The 23,085-nt window shown below is 43.0% G+C and overlaps 1 protein-coding gene across 1 annotated transcript; it reads right to left on the bottom strand.

Annotated features, from left to right (window-relative positions):
* Nucleotides 1–1,195: 1,195 nt before the first annotated feature.
* Nucleotides 1,196–22,884, bottom strand: slc40a1 (solute carrier family 40 member 1). The gene is made up of 8 exons (XM_084162386.1): nt 22,549–22,884; nt 22,333–22,400; nt 21,102–21,261; nt 20,693–20,808; nt 11,614–11,740; nt 10,952–11,197; nt 4,087–4,737; nt 1,196–3,202 (listed from the first exon to the last, which is right to left on the bottom strand). The coding sequence occupies exons 1-8, from the start codon at nt 22,580–22,582 to the stop codon at nt 2,880–2,882; spliced, it is 1,725 nt and encodes a 574-aa protein (XP_084018512.1). The 5' UTR covers nt 22,583–22,884; the 3' UTR covers nt 1,196–2,879.
* Nucleotides 22,885–23,085: the final 201 nt, after the last annotated feature.

Genomic DNA, 23,085 nt, shown 5'->3' with positions numbered 1-23,085 from the left:
TATTGAAAATGAAATATCTAATTTACATAAGTATTCATACCCCTGTGTCAATACTTTGTAGAAGCACCTTTGGCAGCGATTCCAGCTGAGTTTTTCTAGGTAAGTCTCTAAGAGCTTTCCACACCTGGATTGTGCAACATTTTCCCATTTTTATTATTTTCAAAATTCTTCAAGCTCTATCAAATTGGTTGTTGGTAATTGCTAGACAACCATTTTCAGGTCTAGCCATTTGATTTAAGTACATTTAAGTCAACTGTAACTCAGCCACATTCACTGTCTTCTTGGTAAGCAATTCCAGTGTAGATCTAGCCTTGTGTTTTCGGTTATTGTTAAGGTGAATTCATCTCCCAGTGTATGTTGGAAAACAGAAAACCAGGTTTTCCACTATGATTTTGCCTGTGCTTAGCTCCATTCAGTTAATTTTTTTATCTTGAAAAACTCCCCAGTCCTTAACGATTACAAGCATTCCCATAACATGATGCAGCCACTACTATGCTTGAAAATATGGAGAGTGGTACTTTAATGTGTTGTATTGGATTTGCTCTAAACATAACACTGTTCAGGACAAAAAGTTAATTGCTTTGCCACATTTTTTGCAGTATTACTTTAGTGCCTTGTTGCAAACCGGATGCATGTTTTGGAATATTTGTATTCTGTACAGGCATCCTTTTCACTCTGTAGTTACTCCACAATACTAACATAATTGACAATGTTGATCCATCCTCAGTTTTCTCCTATCACAGCCATTAAACTCTGTAACTGTTTTAAAGTCACCATTGGACTCATGGTGAAATCCCTGAGCGGTTTCCTTTCTCTCCGGCAACTGAGTTAGGAAGGACACCTGTATCTTTGTAGTGACTGGGTGTATTGATACACCATCCAAAGTGTAATTAATAACTTCACCATGCTCAAAGGGATATTTTTTCCCATCTACCAATACGTGCCCTTCTTTGCGAGGCATTGGAAAACCTTGCTGGTCTTTGTGGTTGAGTCTGTTTTTGATATTCACTGCTCGACTGAGGGACCTTACAATTATCTGTATGTATGTATGGGGCACAGAGATTACTTAGTCATTCAAAAATCATGATAAACTCTTATTGCACACAGTCCATGCAACTTATGCGACTTGTTAAGCACATATTTACTCCTGAACTTATTTAGGCTTGCCATAAAGTAGTTGAATACTGACTGACTCGACATTTCAGCTTTTCATTTTTAATTTGTAAAAATGTCCAACATAATTCCACTTTGACATTATGGGGTATTGTGTGTAGGCTAAATTCAGGCTGTAACACACAAAATGTGGAAAACGTCAAGGGGTGTGAATACTTTCTGAAGGCACTATAGAAATCAATGATGACATAACGATATAACAATGTAAAATACTGGTAAAGAGACAATTGCGGGGGGGGGTAGAGATCTTAAGTGTACACAAGTGGTGTCTACAATAGCGTCAATGAGCCTATACAAGTTTCATTGTCACTTCACATCAAAAAATATTTGGAATGCTCAGACAGAAAACAACATGTAACAAACCGGTTTTCCCCTCACTTCCTTTAAGCTGTACAAGAAGGTCCACTTTGGTCATTGAGCACGTTAATGTGAATGCATAGTTTTCCAGCTGTTTGCTATAGCTAGTACATTTGCACCATCATGGGTGAGAGACAATAGTGATGATACATTGAGAATGTACAAAACATTAGGAATACCTTCCTAATATTGAGTTGCACCCGCTTTTGCCCTCAACAGCCTCAATTAGTCTGGGCATAGACTCAACAAAGTGGCGAAAGCGTTCCACAGGGATGCTGGCCCATGTTGACTCCAATGCTTCCTACAGTTGTGTCAAGTTGGCTGGATGTCCTTTGGGTGGTGGACCATTCTTGATACACACGAGAAACTGTTGAGTGTGAAAAACCCAGCAGCGTTGCAGTTCTTGACACACTCAAACCGGTGCACCTGGCATCTACTACAATACCCCGTTCAAAGGTACTTAAATATTTTGACTTGCCTATTCACCCTCTGCATGGCACACACACAATCCATGTCTCAATTATCTCAAGGCTTAAAATCCTTCTTTAACTTGTCCTCGAAGTGGATTTAAGAGGTGACACCAATAAGGATCATAACTTTCACCTGGTCAGTCTGTCATGGAACAGGTGTTCCTAATGTTTTGTACACTGTATATAGATAAACATAAGTATCTGCACACCTTGAATAAATAATTAGCATAACCATGTATTAAAGAGAAATAAGCAAGAACCTGTTTCTCACTGGTGAAACCGATAATCTAAAGCTGAAGTAATTGACGCTTCTGAAATGCTAACATGAATGTTTATAGCACCAATAAACTACTGAGAAACAAATGGCTTCAAAGTGGAAATAGGAATCCCACGGCTGATGCGGAGCTGTAATGAGATGCAAACAGCACTAGAGCCACAGCACATACTTGAGCAGTACGCTGCTGTAACCGTAGTAACTGCAAGCAGCAATACCTGCAATTTTCCACCCTAATTTAGCTTTTAAGCTGAATGCATGCATGTCTTGCATGACAAGAGCTACATTTCAATATTGGAAGGAGGGAAGTAGGGAGAAGTGATGGTTAATTTGTGACACTTAAGCCCTCAAACGTTCTGGGTTGTTTGTCTGAGAGGGGCTCCTCTATGTCTACGGCCGCACTGCGCTCCTCCATCGGCAAACGGCAAATGCTATCTACAATGGCAAAGGACAGCACATGCTAGGGTAAGTCGCAAAAGTAAATACATTAGCCCTGCGGGAGCTACAAGCATGTTTAGGTTGATGGCTAGGGGGCTGGAGGAGGAGGGGGCATTTGTGTGCACTGCAGGCGGAGCTGTAAGCAGGGAAATAGTCTCTTTAATGGATTAGACCGTGGTGGGAAGCGAGGAGGGAGAGTCCGGGAAGGCCTGAGTCTGCTGCTCTGGCGAGCAGCAGAGGAAGAGGCGCCGCCCGAGGCTCTTGAAGGCAAACCTGAAGTACATTATGTGGCCCATGGCCACAAAGGAGACGGAGAGGATGACGAGCAGTCCGAAGGCCTCTGGGTTGGGCGCCAGAATCACCATGATGAAATGCAGAAGGTCTAGGAGGTAGTTCATGGAGTTCTGGACGCCGTTGATCACTCCCCTCTCCGACTCGATCACATTCTCTTGGATGAGCTGGGTCACGGTTAAGTCAAAGGACCATAGACCTGCAGAGGGGAAGACAGCACAGCAGTAATTCAGAATGGCATTTTTACGGCTGCATAAATATGATATAGGAAAAGAATCAGAACGATGACTAATTATCAGATGATATTGGCATCAAAGGTTGCCAATATTTCTCTGTGGAGACATTAACACCGGATCTGGAGCCGACTTCCCTCCAAGTGGTGGCTGCTGCCTTATACCAGTGGGGAGGTCTCAATTTCTTAATTTTTCTTAATACATATTTCTAGCAACAACAGATTAACCAAATGTGGGGTCTGTGGAAGAAGTTTAGAGGGTGCAATACAATGTAGTATTATTAATCTACAATATACCCTTAGATGGATGGCCAGGGAGACTCACAGGGATCCACAGTACTCCATTTTCAACTCGGTACTTCTTGTATTCCCTAATATTTAAATTACAGTGCATACATGTTCAAAATGTTGTTTTGAACATGTATGCACTGTAATTTAAGCTTTAAAACTGCAAAACGTTCTTTCTGCCCCATGGCATAATGTGTGGAGTTGCAGGAAATGAGCAGCAAAATGTTCTCTCCCAGGGCCCGAGACTTGGTTAGTCCGGCCATGCACTGCAGCTGTCATAGTAAAACTCTTTGTATGCTATTTTTATCGCACTCTGAAGGCGAAGTTGTGTTCTGATTTTGAGGGGGTCCCTGACGAATTTGCTATCACGAAAGGGGTCCCCGCCCCCATAAAGTTTGGGAACCCCTGCCTTATACAACAAAGTTCATGCACTACGGAACGCTGTGACACATTGTTTTAGACCTTCCTCAAACAATTAATTTCTGTGCCAGCGTAACTGTTAACACATGACATAGTAGCACTCATTGAGTGCTTTTCCCAATGTGGACTTTCAAGTTACTCACCAATTCTAGCAGCAATGACCCCAGAAAACAGCAAGCTGACTGACAGGTAGGACTGCAAAGGCGGCAGTTCCTCGGTGGGCGGCACGGTCGAATCGTTGACCAGCAGACCCTGACCATCAATGGTTGGCACGCTAGCCGGATGGGCGGCCTCCGGGAGGGCGCTGCTCTCCCCAGTCAGGTGGCTGTAGATGTCCTGGAAGGGCGAGACACTGAGGTCGAAGGGGCTACCCGGTGCGAAGACTGACGCCACGCACAGCATTAGGCAGGAGAGCTGCACCACACCCGAGATGAAGCCTGTGCGGATCAGGCCACAGTTCTTTCGAACCCAGGTAAAGGCCACCGTGCCACAGATGCCCGACACAGCTGAGGCGCCCATCAGCAGGCTGAGCACAGAGCCGTTGAGGCCCTGCATGTAGGCGTAGCCTGTGGTAATGCAGTCAAAGCCCAGCACTGTCATGTAGAGGAAAGCCAGCGACATGCCAGCGAAGAAGATGGACTGGTTGTAGTAGGCCACCCAGCCGTCACGGATGGTGCGCAGGGGCTCCGCCATCTGGTAGCAGCAGCCAGTCTTCTTGGGAGAGTCGGCCTTGACGACAGCTGTCTCATTCATGAGCTGGGAGCTTTCCACTGGGCCATGGCCGTTCTCCAGCTCTGCAGACCAGAGAAGGAAGAGCAGATAGACATGAGTTTTGGGGCCACACGACTGTACACAGATCAGGGCCCGTATCCAAAATGTCTCAGTAGGAGGGCTGATCTAGGATCTGTCCATATATTATTACAGGCTGTTTTGAGGTTTGAATCCTAAGCAACCTGCATACACATTGTTTGAAGTAAAATAGACCAACATACAGTGCCTTGCAAAAGTATTCATCCCCCTTGCCGTTTTTCCTATTTTGTTGCATTACAACCTGTAATTTAAATTGATTTTTATTTGGATTTCATGTAAGGGACATACACAAAATAGTCCAAATTGGTGAAGTGAAAAGAATAACTTGTTTCAAAGAATTATAGAAAATAAATAACGGAAAAGTGGTACGTGCATATGTATTCACCCCCTTTGCTATGAAGCCCCTAAATAAGATCTGGTGCAACCAATTACCTTCAGAAGTCACATAATTACTTAAATAAAGTCCACCTGTGTGCAATCTAAATGTCACATGATCTCAGTATATACAGTGGGGGGAAAAAAGTATTGTCAGCCACCAATTGTGCAAGTTCTCCCACTTAAAAAGATGAGAGAGGCCTGTAATTTTCATCATAGGTACACGTCAACTATGACAGACAAAATGAGAAAAAAATAATCCAGAAAATCACATTGTAGGATTTTTTATGAATTTATTTGCAAATTATGGTGGAAAATAAGTATTTGGTCACCTACAAACAAGCAAGATTTCTGGCTCTCACAGACCTGTAACTTCTTCTTTAAGAGGCTCCTCTGTCCTCCACTCATTACCTGTATTAATGGCACCTGTTTGAACTTGTTATCAGTATAAAAGACACCTGTCCACAACCTCAAACAGTCACACTTCAAACTCCACTATGGCCAAGACCAAAGAGCTGTCAAAGGACACCAGAAACAAAATTGTAGACCTGCACCAGGCTGGGAAGACTGAATCTGCAATAGGTAAGCAGCTTGGTTTGAAGAAATCAACTGTGGGAGCAATTATTAGGAAATGGAAGACATACAAGACCACTGATAATCTCCCTCGATCTGGGGCTCCACGCAAGATCTCACCCCGTGGGGTCAAAATGATCACAAGAACGGTGAGCAAAAATCCCAGAACCACACGGGGGGACCTAGTGAATGACCTGCAGAGAGCTGGGACCAAAGTAACAAAGCCTACCATCAGTAACACACTACGCCGCCAGGGACTCAAATCCTGCAGCGCCAGATGTGTCCCCCTGCTTAAGCCAGTACATGTCCAGGCCCGTCTGAAGTTTGCTAGAGTGCATTTGGATGATCCAGAAGAGGATTGGGAGAATGTCATATGGTCAGATGAAACCAAAATATAACTTTTTGGTAAAAACTCAACTCGTCGTGTTTGGAGGACAAAGAATGCTGAGTTGCATCCAAAGAACACCTACCTACTGTGAAGCATGGGGGTGGAAACATCATGCTTTGGGGCTGTTTTTCTGCAAAGGGACCAGGACGACTGATCCGTGTAAAGGAAAGAATGAATGGGGCCATGTATCGTGATATTTTGAGTGAAAACCTCCTTCCATCAGCAAGGGCATTGAAGATGAAACGTGGCTGGGTCTTTCAGCATGACAATGATCCCAAACACACCGCCCGGGCAATGAAGGAGTGGCTTCGTAAGAAGCATTTCAAGGTCCTGGAGTGGCCTAGCCAGTCTCCAGATCTCAACCCCATAGAAAATCTTTGGAGGGAGTTGAAAGTCTGTGTTGCCCAGCGACAGCCCCAAAACATCATTGCTCTAGAGGAGATCTGCATGGAGGAATGGGCCAAAATACATTTACATTTACATTTTAGTCATTTAGCAGACGCTCTTATCCAGAGCGACTTACAGTTAGTGAATACATATATATTTTTATACTGGCCCCCCGTGGGAATCGAACCCACAACCCTGGCGTTGCAAACGCCATGCTCTATCAACTGAGCTACATCCCTGCCGGCCATTCCCTCCCCTACCCTGGACAACGCTGGGCCAATTGTGCGCCGCCCATGAGTCTCCCAGTCGCGGCCGGCTGCGACAGAGCCTGGATTCGAACCAGGATCTCTAGTGGCACAGTTAGCACTGCGATGCAGTGCCTTAGACCACAGCAACAGTGTGTGAAAACCTTGTGAAGACTTACAGAAAACGTTTGACCTGTGTCATTGCCAACAAAGGGTATATAACAAAGTATTGAGAAACTTTTGTTATTGACCAAATACTTATTTTCCACCATAATTTGCAAATAAATTCATAAAAAATCCTACAATGGGATTTTCTGGATTTTTTTTCCTCATTTTGTCTGTCATAGTTGACGGGTACCTATGATGAAAATTACAGGCCTCTCTCATCTTTTTAAGTGGGAGAACTTGCACAATTGGTGGCTGACTAAATACTTTTTCCCCCACTGTATATGCTGTTCAACATAGCTATCTTACTGTTTCTTAACAAAGCAACTTGTTTTCTTGGCTATGGTTTGTGTTGTGGTCTTGGTTGTTCTTAGTCGAGGAAATGTAGCATAGCTAACTCCAGTGTTTGTCCTGTCTGAAATCTGTCTACCTCGTCTTACCATAGCTTGGCCTATGGAGTAGCCTACTTAGCTAGTTTTGCAATGCCCATTGCATGCATTGTTAGGTAGGTAGCTAGCTTCCCCAAGTTTGGCATTGGCTTTGAACCTGCGTTGAACCTATTTAACTAACTTGCTATGTTTTGTGGAAGAATGTTTCTAGGATATATTATCAACATTGAGTTATGAAAAACTTTCTTGGCAAAATATAGCTAGCTTTTAGGCTTGGGTGTTATCCAGATTGTCATACCTTCATACCGACCTTGTGCCATACCTGGACATTCGGTAATACCTGCACTGAACACAAGGGCTGCTATTTTCAAATCCCACTGAGCCTTTGTAATCCGAAGGTTAGCAATGCTAACAACCACATGAAAAAATCCCATAGAGGGTGCTAACTAAATGCATTGCTAACATTTTATAGACTGACCTAAAGTATTTGCAGGACAGACATCCCAGCTCAAAGTTATACAAGTAACTCAAAAATCCTACAGTTTGCTGCACGCACAAAACAAATATTAGATGGCAAGGCTCTTGATCCAGGAGGGGATTCTGTGCTCTTACCAAGCGAAGCTTAATTTTGGAAGAAGCTAACCACTTAGCTAGATAGCAAATTTAATTTGCAAACCAAATGCACAACTGCAGAGCATTTAGCACATTTTAGACAGTTAACGTTATAAGATGTCTAGCTGGCAAACATTTAGCTGTGAATTCCATACTGTAACTAGATCACCTGACGCGTGCTACGTAAAGCTGTCCCAACAGCAATCCCAACACCTTACCACTGCTACACCTGGCTATCAGCGGAGCCATGTCTGGCAGTGACAGTTAATTTAGCCTCATTTACTGCCTTTAAAAAAAACATAGCTGATATGGCTTACTGGCTTTAACAAATGTGGTTTCTACTGACAATTGAGATGTACAAACTATGGCATCAGGGGACGATGAGCTGATGAGGCAATCCGTAATTTCGATTAAGACATTAATGAGCGAGCTAGGACGGACGTAGTCAATATAACTATTTGTTCAGCACTTTTGAAATGTACAGCGACAGAATTCAGAACATGGGCCGTTCTTACAGTATTCTCCCTGTACACCAAGTCAGAACTGTAGGATAAATAAAGGGGGCATATAAGCAGACATTGAAAGCTCTTACAATATTCGTTGATTACATCTCTAAAACAGGCTATAGGCTAAATGTGCACCACCAAGTTATAACAGTATGCTAAATTATGAGAGGAAAATTGACCAAATTATTAGGGTGAGGCACATGGGCTACTAACAGCTTACTACACAATATACACTTAGTATTACTTTCTTAGCTACAGTATGCATATCTCCCTGGCATATTACATCATTTATGCAGACGCATACAAGACATTTTTGGATTCACCTTGTTGTGCTGTGCTCACTTGAACAGGAAGGTGGCGCGGGTCGAATAATGAAGACATCAGTGATCTTCAGGTCGGAGCTCTAGAAAGAGGCCCGAGTTCCCGACTTGCAATTCTGAGTTGGATGACCATTCAAAACATATTTTCCCAGGCGGAGCTCGTTTTTATCCTAGTTCCCAGTTGTCTTGAACTCACTGAAGTCTGAGATTTCCCATTTCTGAGATTGCAGTTGTTTTGAGTGCAGCAAAAGTCATACTGGATTGACAACATGGCTAATGTTGAATGTTTATCCTTTTAAGCTTGGAAAAGAGACCCTTAAACCCAGATTTGGACCACACACCCACTCCACTGAATAGCAGGCTAGTGATTGCTTTGCAATGCTTGCAGTTAGCCACTGATTCCTTCCAAACCACTCATTGTTGAATTTGCGATTTCCAACTTGTTGTGTAATGTATATGTCTAATGGCCGATGAGCACCGATACGTTTTTCTATAATTTCTCTTCATATGACAAGGATTGAAAAGGATTTGCCAGTAGATTGTCGACTTGATTCATGATGATGACTGCTAGCTTGCTAGATAAGATGTTGAAAGTATGATGTTGACATGATCAGTCCAATCAAAGCTACTGTAGCTATAACGTGATTTGACGTTGTTTTATCTGTGGCCAATGACCTTGAGCCTTCTTGGATGGGCACTTCTAATGTAACTATGGAAGCACCAAAGGGGCTTGAATTTTCGAGCTCTACCCGTAGATTTTGCGGTGACATAGTGTCCCCATGAGTGACAGAACACTGAGCCAATCATGCTGCAACTAGAGAACATTACCAACCCCTACGCTCTGTATTTTCCGCTGGCTGCCCCATCACCACAGAAAGCATTGAGCTAGGCTGAAACACCTGCATTTTGGAGCTGCCTTACTCAAGAAAGCCAAAAATAGACGTAATTTTTTTTAGCTAAACAGGTGGGGCTCTGAATGACGGGTCGCCACTGGGAGAAATGAAGAACGCAATCTTTTTTATCTCTTAACGTATTGCACAACTTGACTGCAGGTATTTACTTAAAGTAGCTATAAATATTCAAATGTATTAAACTTCAAATAAATAGTTGACGGTATTGAACAACTATCCCGTGGCTATTTCCAAATACCCAGATATATGATATACCGCCCAAGCCCACTAGCTTTCCTCGCTTCATGGTTAGCTACCTAGCCAACGTTAGCTCTCATCTGACTAGTATAACGTTATGTTTGCTAGCTGGCTAGATAGCGATGTTAGCTAGCTACTAAAAAAAATATTAATTGGCTAGCAACCTTTCTTTACCTGGTTGTTGTCTAGCTAGCGTTCAGCTGACTGGTGTTAGCTAGCTACAGAGGCTAGCTGCTGGACTTTGGACAAGCAACAACCTAATGTTAGCTAACGTTAGCTAGCTAGCTAATCAAAATATCTGTTTGCATTTATTGATTAACCTCAACTTGAATACCACCATATAGCTAGCCATCTACAGTAGCCTAGGTTTGTTCACATACACTTATGATTGGCAGCCTGGTGCAAGCAGCTGTGTTGTTGCCGAGCAACAGACCAGGTGTTAGAACTCTGAGCTTCGGCTAAAAAAATGTTAGCGTTGTCAGAAATGCTACAAAATGGTAGCACATCGTTGGTTCTTAAAATGGACAGAAATGTGCACGTGAAAGCGATAAATTATAAATGTAATCAAAACTGTTGCCCCTACAAACATATTCTGTCCGAAAGGTGGCAAGTCTAATGACCACTTTATGGACGCTGTAGTCTCGTTCTTATCCGACGCCTAGATAGATATTGAGCTTGGTCGGGGCAAGAAATAGTATTTTTTCCCTAATGCTAACGACCCGGTTTGTGGTTCTCGGTAACGACCGGACAGCTCATGACAAGAGGCGGGGGTTGTGTTTTGTAGACATTGGTGTCACATTGGCTTAGATATGATGGTAGGGAGATTTGAGTTTAATATTGAGCTTCAATCAAGACTATAATTCATTATGATCTATAAGGCAAAACTGATCCTAGCTCAGCACTACTACACTGTGACGCTTTGTGGATACAGGCCCAGATCTCAGCATTTAGTCTTTCTTTAAGGGAGGGCCACCTCAACAACATATTTATATTTGGTTGACAAAGCAATTACAAGAACACTGATGTTAAGACATGATATCTATCAGCGATGTTCATTGATATTTCAGAGAACTGGAGGGCTAGAACATACCTTTCGGGGAGTTCAGTCGTTTCAGTTCCTGGTAGTCTTCTTTCTTGCCAGCCTTCATGGCCAGTGCTGGAATTTTCTGGTAGACTTTCCACAGCAGACAGTACTCCAGGCACATAGAACACAAGTTCCAGCCGACGATGAAGCCGCAGCCAATTAAGTTGGAGCAGAAAGTCATGATCTGGCCCACCAACATAGGTGCCAGGATGTTTGTTAGCTGGTCGATGATCCGCACTGTGGCATTCATGTCTATTGAAGAAGCACAGAATTATTTTATTGTCCATTGTCCACAGGAAACAAATTCATATGACAGGGATTTTTATAGATTTCATGAAGGTTATACAGTGCTGCAATGCACTTCAGGTTACTTTACTTCACTGGTGCAGATAAGCAAACTGTAGCACATAGCTCTGGTCATTTGTGAACCGTGGGTCTTTATGGCTTGTGAAACAATTCCTTTGAGATTAGCTGTTCGGAAGTGTTGCATTTCTACTGTGTTAAAATCTGTTTGATAGCATTGGTGAACCAAGGTGAAACCGGGGCAGTTATAAAATAACAATTAGTGATTTAGCTTTGATTGGGTTCAAAGTCACGCCACTGCAAGGAGATAAAGGCCCGGTCACATGAGCCCTATTGATTTGGGCTGGTTTCCCATGGAGACTGACCTGCCAGCTTGCTGCTGTCCTGTCCAGCCACAACCACCACCCAGTCTCGCTGGATGGTAATGGACATGGCAGTACTGGCCAAGTTAGCAATATTGGCTATGGAGATGACCAAGATATAGCAGCATGTCTGAAAACCAAGAAAACAATACATTATTGTTCGCTTAGGTAAAAATTGAAACATACAAGTTTACTTTATAAATGTACTTTTGAAAAATCTAAACATTTACATTTGACATTTTAGTCATTTAGCAGACACAGTTTGTGCGTGTATACATTTTTCATACTGGCCCCCCATGGGAAACGAACCCACAACCCTGGCGTTGCAAAGCGCCATGCTCTACCAACTAAGCTACAGGGGACATGGACAAAGTTTCCAGTGTGATATTTTTGGCCTCAACATGTGATCTTACTTTTTTTTTTTTTTTTTTGTTAACCTTTGTTTTAACAGGGTGTCACATTGAGACAAAGTCTCTTTCAAATGAGCCCTGCGCAATACAAAACACACACTTGAATACAAAATATTAAATGACAAAACATGATCATAAAAAACAAACTATCTTCACTTAGAACATCCTAAAGGGCATTCAAGCCTCCCCTGCAACATATTCCACATCTGTGCAGCATAAAAACTATAAGTATCTCTCCGTAAATAAGAAGCCACCTTTGGAACCTCTAGCACTATGCAATCTTGTGCTCTTGTACTGCATTTGATTGTTTTGACATTGATTAGTGTTGTCAGATACATTGGAAGTTTCTACACGAGCGCTTTGCAAATAAACAAAAAGGGAATGCTGCTCTCTTCTTACATACAGAGGCCCAACCCACCTTTTGATACAATACATAATGGTGAGTTCTAAAATTATCACCTGTAATGAATCTAAGGTTACAATGGAAAACAGCATCTAGAGATTTAAGTGTGGAAGCTGCTGTGTGCATGTAGATTATATCCCTGTAATCTAAAACAGACATAAATGGCCTGGACAACTTCCTTTCTATTATCAAAAGACTACACATGCTCTATTTCTGTAAAATTATCCAAATTTGATCTTCAATTTATTTACCAGCTCAGTAACATGTGATTTAAAACACCAACTTATCATCTAGCCAGATACCAAGATATTTATAAGACTGAACTCGTTCAATTTGTGTTCCGTTCAAATCAAATTTTATTGGTCACATGCGCCGAAAACAACAGGTGTAGACCTTACCGTGAAATGCTTACTTGCAAGCCCTTAACCAACAATGCAATTCAAGAAATAGAGTTAAGAAAATATTTACTTAATAAACTAAATAAAACATTAATTAAAAAGGTAACACAAAATAACAATATTGAGGCTATATACAGGGGGTACCGGTACCGAGTCAATGTGCGGGGGTACAGGTTAGTTGAGGTAATTTGTACATGTAGGTAGGGGTAAAGTGACTATACATAGATAATAAACAGCGAGTAGCGGGGGGTCAATGTAAATAGTCTAGGTAGCCATTTGATTAGATGTTCAGGAGTCTTATGGCTTGGGGGTAGAAGCTGTTTAGAAGCCTCTTGGACCTAGACTTGGCGCTCCGGTACCGCTTGCCGTGCGGTAGCAGAGAGAACAGTCTAGGGTGGCTGGAGTCTTTGACAATTTCTAGGGCCTTCCTCTGACACCGCCTGGTATAGAGGTCCTGGATGGTAGGAAGCTTGGCCCCAGTGATGTACTGGGCCGTACGCACTACCCTCTGTAGTGCCTTGCGGTCAGAGGCCGAGCAGTTACCATACCAGGCAGTGATGCAACCAGTCAGGATGCTCTCGATGGTGCAGCTGTAGAACCTTTTTGAGGATCTGAGGACCCATGCCAAATATTTTCAGTCTCCTTAGTGGGAATAGGTTTTGTCGTGCCCTCTTCACGACTGTCTTGGTGTGCTTGGACCATGTTAGTTTGTTGGTGATGTGGACACCAAGGAACTTGAAGCTCTCAACCTGCTCCACTACAGCCCTGTCGATGAGAATGGGGGCGTGCACGGCCCTCATATTTTTCCTGTAGTACACAATCTCCTTTGTCTTGATCACGTTGAGGGAGAGGTTGTTGTCCTGGCACCACACGGCCAGGTCTCTGACCTCCTCCCTATAGGCTGTGTCGTCGTTGTCGGTGATCAGGCCTACCACTTGTGTCATCGGCAAACTTAATGATGGTGTTGGAGTCGTGCCTGGCCATGCAGTCATGAGTGAAAAGGGAGTACAGGAGGGGACTGAGCACGCACCCCTGAGGGGCCTCCGTGTTGAGGATCAGCGTGGCGGATGTGTTGTTACCTACCCTTACCACCTGGGGGCGGCCCGTCAGGAAGTCCAGGATCCAGTTGCAGAGGGAGGTGTTTAGTCCCAGGGTCCTTAGCTTAGTGATGACCTTTGAAGGCACTATGGTGTTGAACGCTGAGCTGTAGTCAATGAATAACATTCTCACATAGGTGTTCCTTTTTTCCAGGTGTGAAAGGGCAGTGTGGAGCGCAATAGAGATTGCATCTTCTGTGGATCTGTTGGGGCGGTATGCAAATTGGAGTGGGTCTAGGGTTTCTGGGATAATGGTGTTGATGTGAGCCATGACCAGCCTTTCAAAGCACTTCATGGCTATAGTTGTGAGTGCTAAGGGTCGGTAGTCATTTAGGCAGGTTACCTTAGTGTTCTTGGGCACAGGGACTATGGTGGTCTGCTTGAAACATGTTCGTATTACAGACTCCGATAGGGAGAGGTTGAAAATGTCAGTGAAGACACTTGCCAGTTGGTCAGCGCATGCTCGGAGTACACGTCCTGGTAATCCGTATGGCCCTGCGGCCTTGTGAATGTTGACCTGTTTAATGTCTTACTCACATCGGCTACGGAGAGCGTGATCACACAGTCGTCCGGAACAGCTGATGCTCTCATGCATGTTTCAGTGTTACTTGCCTCGAAGCGAGCATAGAAGTAATTTAGCTTGTCTGGTAGGCTTGTGTCACTGGGCAGCTCGCGGCTGTGCTTCCCTTTGTAGTCTGTAATAGTTTGCAAGCCCTGCCACATCCAACGAGCATCGGAGCCGGTGTAGTACGATTCGATCTTAGTCCTGTATTGACGCTTTGCCTGTTTGATGGTTCGTCGGAGGGCATAGCAGGATTTCTTGAAAGCGGCAGCTCTACCCTTTAGCTCAGTGTGGATGTTGCCTGTAATCCATGGCTTCCTGTTGGGGTATGTACGTACAGTCACTGTGGGGACAACGTCATCGATGCACTTATTGATGAAGCCAGTGACTGATGTGGTGTACTCCTTAATGCCATCGGAAGAATCCTGGAACATATTCCAGTCTGTGCTAGCAAAACAGTCCTGTAGCTTAGCATCTGCTTCATCTGACCACTTTTTTATTGACCGAGTCACTGGTGCTTCCTGCTTTAGTTTTTGCTTGTAAGCAGGAATCAGGAGGATATAATTATGGTCAGATTTGCCAAATGGAGGGCGAGGGAGAGCTTTGTGTACGCGTCTCTGTGTGTGGAGTAAAGGTGGTCTAGAGTTTTTTCCCCCTCTGGTTGCACATTTAACATGCTGGTAGAAATGAGGTAAAACTGATTTAAGTTTTCCTGCATTAAAGTCCCCGGCCACTAGGAGCGCCGCCTCGATGAGCGTTTTCCTTATGGCCGTATACAGTTCATTGAGTGTGGTCTTAGTGCCAGCATCGGTTTGTGGTGGTAAATAGACAGCTACGAAGATTATAGATGATAGTGTGGTCTACAGCTTATCATGAGATACTCTACCTCAGGCTAATAAAACCTTGAGACTTCCTTAGATATCGTGCACCAGCTGTTGTTTACAAATATACATAGACCGCCACCCCTTGTCTTACCAGAGGCTGCTATTCTATCCTGCCGATACAGTGTATAACTCGCCAGCTGTATGTTATTCATGTCGTCGTTCAGCCACAACTCGGTGAAACATAAGATATTACAGTTTTGAATGTCCCGTTGGTAGGATATTCGTGCCTGTATTTCATCCACTTTATTATCAAGCGATTGTAAATTGGCCAATAGTATCGATGGCAAAGGCAGATTAGCCACTCGTCGCCGGCTCCTTACCAAGCACCCCGATCTCCTTCCGCGATATATCCTTTTCTTTCTACTGCGAATGACGGGATGAGGGCCCTGTCGGGTGTCTGGAGCAAATCCCTCTCGTCCGACTTATTAAAGAAAGATTATTCGTCCAGTTCAAGGTGAGTAATCGCTGTTCTGATGTCCAGAAGCTATTTTCGGTCATAAGAGACGGTAGCAGCAACATTATATAAAAAAATAAGTTACAAACAATGCGAAAAAACACACAAAATAGCACGGTTGGTTAAGAGACCATAAAAACGGCAGCCATCCCCTCCGGGGCCATCTTGGGCACAGGGACTATGGTGGTCTGCTTGAAACATGTACAGTGCCTTGCAAAATTATTCATCCCCCTTGGCGTTTTTCCTATTTTGGTGCATTACAACCTGTAATTTAAATTGATTTTTATTTGGATTTCATGTAATGGACATACACAAAATAGTCCAAATTGGTGAAGTGAAATGAAAAAAATAACTTGTTTCAAAAAATTCTAAAAAATAAATTACTCAAAAGTGGTGCGTGCATATGTATTCACCCCCTTTGCTATGAAACCCCTAAATAAGATCTGGTGCAACCAATTACCTTCAGAAGTCACATAATTAGTTAAATAAAGTCCACCTGTGTGCAATCTAAGTGTCACATGATCTGTCAGATGATCTCAGTATATATACACACCTGATCTGAAAGGTCTCAGAGTCTACAACTCCACTAAGCAAGGGGCACCACCAAGCAAGCGGCACCATGAAGACCAAGGCGCGCTCCAAACAGGTCAGGGACAAAGTTGTGGAGAAGTACAGAACAGGCTTGGGTTATAAAAAAATATCAGAAACTTTGAACATCCCACAGAGCACCATTTAAATCCATTATTTAAAAAATGGAAAGAATATGGCACCACAACCAACCTGCCAAGAGAGGGCCGCCCACCAAAACTCACGGACCAGGCAAGGAGGGCATTAATCAAAGAGGCAACAAAGAAACCAAAGATAACCCTGAAGGAGCTGCAAAGCTCCACAGCGGAGATTGGAGTATCTGTCCATAGGACCACTAAGCCGTACACTCCACAGAGCTGGGCTTTACGGAAGAGTGGCCAGAAAAAATCCATTGCTTAAAGAAAAAAATAAGCAAACACGTTTGGTGTTCGCCAAAAGCCATGTGGGAGACTCCCCAAACATATGGAAGAAGGTACTCTGGTCAGATGAGACAAATTGAGCTTTTTGGCCATCAAGGAAAACGCTATGTCTGGCGCAAACCCAACACCTCTCATCACCCCGAGAACACCATCCCCACAGTGAAGCATGGTGGTGGCAGCATCATGCTGTAGGGATGTTTTTCCATCGGCAGGGACTGGGAAACTGGTCAGAATTGAAGGATGGCGCTAAATACAGGGAAATTCTTGAGGGAAACCTGTTTCTTTCTTCCAGAGATTTGAGACTGGGACGGAGATTCACCTTCCAGCAGGACAATGACCCTAAGCATACTGCCAAAGCAACACTTGAGTGGTTTAAGGGGAAACATTTAAATGTCTTGGAATGGCCTAGTCAATGCCCAGACCTCAATCCAATTGAGAATCTGTGGTATGACTTAAAGATTGCTGTACACCAGCGGAACCCATCCATCTTGAAGGAGCTAGAGCAGTTTTGCCTTGAATAATGGGCAAAAATCCCAGTGGCTAGATGTGCCAAGCTTATAGAGACATACCCCAAGAGACTTGCAGCTGTAATTGCTGCAAAAGGTGGCTCTACAAAGTATTGACTTTGGGGGGGTGAATAGTTATGCACGCTCAAGTTCAGTTTTTATTTTCTTATTTCTTGTTTGTTTCACAATAAAACATATTTTGCATCTTCAAAGTGGTAGGCATGTTGTGTAAATCAAATGATACAAACCCCCCCAAAATCCATTTTAATTCCAGGTTGTAAGGCAACAAAATAGGAAAAATGCCAAGGGTGGTGAATACTTTCGCAAGCCACTGTAGGTATTACAGACTCGGGCAGGGAGAGTTTGAAATGTCAGTTAAGACACTTGCCAGTTGGTCCACGCATGCTCGGAGTACACGTCCTGGTAATCCGTCTGGCCCCGCGTCCTTGTGAATGTTGACCTGTTTAAAGGTCTTGCTCACATCGGCTACAGAGAGCTTGATCACACAGTCGTCAGGAACAGCTGGTGCTCTCATGCATGCTTCAGTGTTGCTTGCCTCGAAGCGAGCAGAAAAGGCATTTAGCTCATCTGGTAGGCCCGCGTCCCTTTGTAGTCCGTACTAGTTTGCAAGCCCTGCAACATCCGACGAGCATCAGAGCCTGTATAGTAGGATTCAATCTTAGTCCTGTATTGACGCTTTGCCTGTTTGATGGTTCGTCTGAGGGCATAGCGGGATTTCTTATAAACGTCCGGATTAGTGTCCCGCTCCTTGAAAGCACCTAGCCTTTAGCTCGGTGCGGATATTGCCTGTAATCCATGGCTTCTGGTTGGGATATGTACGTATGGTCACTGTGGGGACGACGCCGTCGATGCACTTACTGATGAAGCCGGTGACTGAGGTGGTATACTCCTCAATGCCATTGGATGAATCCCGGAACATATTCCAGTCTGTGCTAGCAAAACAGTCCTGTAGCGTAGCATCTGCGTCATCTGACCACTTCCGTATTGAGCGAGTCACTGGTCCTTCCTGCTTTAGTTTTGCTTGTAAGCAGGAATCAGGAGGATAGAATTATGGTCAGATTTCCCAAATGGGAGGGCGAGGGAGAGCTTTGTATGCATCTCTGTGTGTGGAGTAAAGTTGGTCTAGAGTTTTTTTTTTTTCCTCTGGTTGCACGTGAAGACATTAGGTAAAACTGATTTAAGTTTGCCTGCATTAAAGTCCCTGGCCACTAGGAGCGCCGCTTCTGGATGAGCATTTTGTTTGCTTATGGCCTTATACAGCTCAGGTCTTAGTGCCAGCATCGGTTTGTGGTGGTAAATAGACTGCTACGAAAAATATAGATAAACTCTCTCGGTAGATAGTGTGGGTTTGTACTTTCAGGCTAGTACTTTCAAGGCCACTTAACTCTAAGTTATGGGACCTAGAAAATAGCATGTATTTTGTTTTGTTTGCATTAAGTACTAACTTAAGATCCAAGAGTGACTTCTGTAGCGCTTGGAAATCAGACTGCAAATGTGAAAAGGCTTGGTTTACAGATGGTGCAATAGAGTACAATACTGTATCATCAGCATAAAAATGTATATTACAATTTTTCACAGTATTTCCAATGTCATTTATATACATTTACATTTTAGTCATTTAGCAGACGCTCTTATCCAGAGCGACTTACAGTTAGTGAGTGCATACATTTTCATACTGGCCCCCCGTGGGAAACGAACCCACAACCCTGGCATTGCAAGCGCCATGCTCTACCAACAGAGCTACAGGGGACTTCTACAGTGTCCCCAAAATCGAACCCTGGGGTACCCCTTTATGCACTTCAAGGAATTCAGAGTTGAACCCCTCTGTCACAATAGCCTGAGTTCTATTACTGAGAGAGTTCTGAAACCACATACAGGCTTCCGTGCCCAGGCCTTGTTCAATAAAATAAAATGATCAACTATGTTAAAAGCCTTTGACAAGTCCACAAACAAGGCAGCACAATTAATTTTGGCATCTAAAACATTGACAATATAATGTACAACTAATGTGGTTGCAGTAATAGTACTGTGCCCTGGTCTAAACCCCAATTTATGTACATTCAGAATACAATTCTCAGATAAAAAGGAACAAAGTTGTACATTTACCAAAGATTCAAGAATCTTAGCTAGACAAGAAAGCCTAGAAATGGGACAATAATTTTCAAGAACACTAGTGTTCCCACCCTTATGGAGCAGCAGCACATAAGCAGCCTTCCATACTTTTGGAATATTTCCCGATATCAATATTACAATTTGAAATGTGGGTTATTGAGCCAGCGATGAGGGGAGCTGCGCAGTTAAGCAGACCCAGCTCAAGTTTGTCGGCCCCTGTGGACTTCTTCGTGTCTATATCTAGCACTTACACTCAACAACAACAAGGAAAAACTACTGTATTGTTCAGCTTAGCATATTATTTCATCTAGAAACCGCTAACACTACAATGCTTGACAGCCATCAGCCAGTGTGAGAGTGAAACAAACATGCCTGCTGTTTTGTTTGTTTTTTGTTGTGTATTTATGGTTGCAGCTGTTCTGGCCAGAGGAATACAGATGGATTGACTCAACTGGTAAGGCAGCATTTCTAGACCTCACATGACAGCCCTAGAAGAACCTGCTGACTACACAGTCATGAACAAGACACTCAATCTCCTGTTTCGCCCCCATCTCCAGAAGCACACAAATACCAGACAACTTACAGCAACCCCCTACCCCCTCTCTCAAAAACCATGGCCCCTTCACAAAAAACATGATTTGTCCCACAATACACCACGTGAGAGACACTTTGTTCATGATCCTGATAGTGTAGCAGCCAGCAGATTGTAACACTCGCTATTGCAACAGTCTTCTTTTATTAACAAAAAACAAGGCACAGGGTTTCTTCCATGGGACAAAGTCTTGCTGTGCAATGTAAATTAATTCTGCTAATTTGGACCCGATCTACACATTCAACCAAAAGAACAAGCCCCTTCAAGAAGCCAAACATGTTTCCTGGCAAACCCTTGTGTAATCTTAAGAATCAAACAAGTTTCTCTTGATTGCTACTCAGGCAAGACACTGTCCAAGGCCTGCTGTTTCAAATGTGAGGTAATTGAGTGAACTTGAGATCTCAGTGTAAAATACTGGTGTAGCTAATTTCAAAGCCAAAGTGAAGAACACTTTCAGACATTCTTCAATGTGTAGCCTAGGCTACTGTCCAGAGGCTGAATTGATATGTAAAGGTTGTTTTAAATTATGGATTTTACATCATATTAGACAATGATGTAAATGCTTCTGCTGCAAATAACCATTCAATTATAAGTTTAAAATGATAGTATGAGAAAGTCGAGGCAATGGAATCTTACCAGAACCCATCCATTATATAACTCTGCAAGCTGTTCTTTGAACTGGAAAATCACCATCAAGAGGATCCCACACAGTATGACGGCACAGTTCTGGACAACCAGTGAAGTCTGGGCCACTATCAAATTAGAGGACAAGCATTAGAGATGTGGGGTTGGTCATAAACAATTGATTTCTGTCTGAGTAAATCACTTAATTGGAGATTTCCCCCAAGACGCATAGAGTTATTTTAATGGTCTCGAATAGAGATTTATGCCAATTTCCATTCAATTAACACATTCCCAAAAAATTCTAATCCCAAAGAAAATGTACAATTTACTAATGTTTTGAGACTATGTATATTGCTTATTCATGTATTCAGTTCTGTTCAGAAACACTAACTGTAGAGTAGGCCTACTTATGGCTGCATACCTTTGAGTCTGGGGTTTTTATCCACCCAGTCACCGATAATGGCTCCAAGCAGCAGGACTGACCCTGCCACCACCAGTCCGTACACGGCCGTGAGCAGGAGGCTGTTGCCATACAGCCCCACCAGAAATACAGCTACAGCGAAATTCCACATACGATCTCCCTACAAATACATGCATGTTACATTGTTGTTTCAATCAGCAGCCTGGTCTCATAGACTAGACGTAACATAGTAAATGTAAATCTGGCACAATAAAATGTGTACGATATGTTACGTTTGGTATGGTTACATAAGACAGATGGTTACTTAAGGCAAAAACAAAAGTAGGGTTGATGGGTGGGCGTATAACGTGAACATCTAGCAACCCAAAGGTTGTAAGTTAGAATCTCATAACGGACAACTTTTGCATTTTAGCAACTTTTCAACTACTTACTACTTTTTAGTTACTTTCCAACTACTTAGCATGTTAGCTAACCCTAACCCTTTTAGCTAACCCTTCCCCTAACCTAACTCCTAAACTTAACTCTAACCTTAACCCCTAGCCTAGCTAACGTTAACCACCTAGCTAGAATTCGTAACATATCATATGTTTTCCAAATGCGTACCACATAGTATGTTTGGCAAATTTGTAACAAATGTTTCCCATTCGTAATTAATACATACCATACGAAACGTAACATATTATATTAAATGGAGTGTCTTGGTTTTACTTACAGAATAATAAGAAATGCTCTGAGAACAGGTTGCAACCAGCTGTTAAAATGTACTGCACACTAGGCTACAGTAGATGGATGATGCTTGCAGAAACATGATCCTAGTCTACTATCGAGCCTATATAAAGCAATCCCGTATCCTGTATAAATTAATAATGGTCTACTTTCAAGGACTGTACACAAAAGAAACATGATCTAAATAAATGCAATCACCTGATTTAGAAATACCATGACAGAACAAATATTGTAAAGACCATTGCACATTATATGGAACCATCCATGTGTCCACTGATGTGCGATTGGACTTTATCGATGTTTTTTTTCAAGTAAGGGATGGGAAATAGCCTATATATCCCATACGTGTGTCCCTATTCTAAAACATAAATAAGCTATAAGATTTTGTCAAATGACCCTCCACCTATGATGAGCAATTAGGGTGATAGCCTACCTACACCTTCTTTTACTGTAGTGGTTTACAATGGTTGTGATATTTTGTATTGGCTACTTTTGATTCACTTACCCATGTCGAGAGGGCATGTCCCAGGTAAATAAGGAACTTTGGTGATGTAAAGAACGATTGGACTGATTCTGCAAGAGAAAGGATGTTTACGATTCGTTATTGATATCGGAACACCTGTGGTCAATACTACAATAGATCGGCAGTTATCAACACTTGATCAAATATTCCATTCGAATGAGTCCTTGTAAAAGCACTGAAAACATAACATTGACCTACCACAGCAACGTTTCTTAGGTCCCGCGTTATCCATTTGTAATATTTTCCTCAAAATAATTAAGTCAATATTTATTTCCCTTTGTACAGGCTATCGATGCGGGCGATCCTCTGTGCATAGAATTTTCGATAAACGCACGCCAAAGCTACCCTTTCTCCTTTCCAAACTTAGCTATCACTGTAGCTGAAGTTGGAAAGATATATATTTACCGAAAAGCCTTGTTAGTTCAAATGCAAAACAATAACATCTCCTGGACGGCTCCAGCAGCCTTCTGTCGTCTTTTCTGCACTGCCAACAGTGGTTTTGTCCCCGCACTCCCCTGTCAATATACCTACAGCAGAGATATTAGAGAAAGGAGGAGATAGGAATCACTGGGTAAAGAATGCACACCAGCAGAATGTCGACCAATCGCGTTCACGTTGTCATGCTGCGTCACGCGATTGCTAAACTAATCGTCACGCAATCCCTTCTCAGAGTGAGCGTATGAGTCGAGAAACGTGCCTATTTTCCTCAATTTCCTAATGTCACGATTCCAAAGC

The sequence above is a fragment of the Coregonus lavaretus genome (genome assembly GCF_964263955.1).
Source record: "Coregonus lavaretus genome assembly, chromosome: 5".
Lineage (NCBI taxonomy): Eukaryota > Metazoa > Chordata > Actinopteri > Salmoniformes > Salmonidae > Coregonus > Coregonus lavaretus.
Note: the sequence above shows the minus strand (reverse complement) of the source record. Positions and strands in the feature narration are given on the sequence as shown.

Excerpts from the sequence above, each read along its gene's own strand:
- slc40a1 (XM_084162386.1), bottom strand. The coding sequence starts at position 22,582 with ATGGATAACGCGGGACCTAAGAAACGTTGCTGTG. Across the intron at positions 21,262-22,332 it reads GACATGCCCTCTCGACATGG|GGAGATCGTATGTGGAATTT; the intron begins GTAAGTGAATCA and ends ATGTATTTGTAG. Across the intron at positions 11,741-20,692 it reads TATATAATGGATGGGTTCTG|ACATGCTGCTATATCTTGGT; the intron begins GTAAGATTCCAT and ends CTTGGTTTTCAG.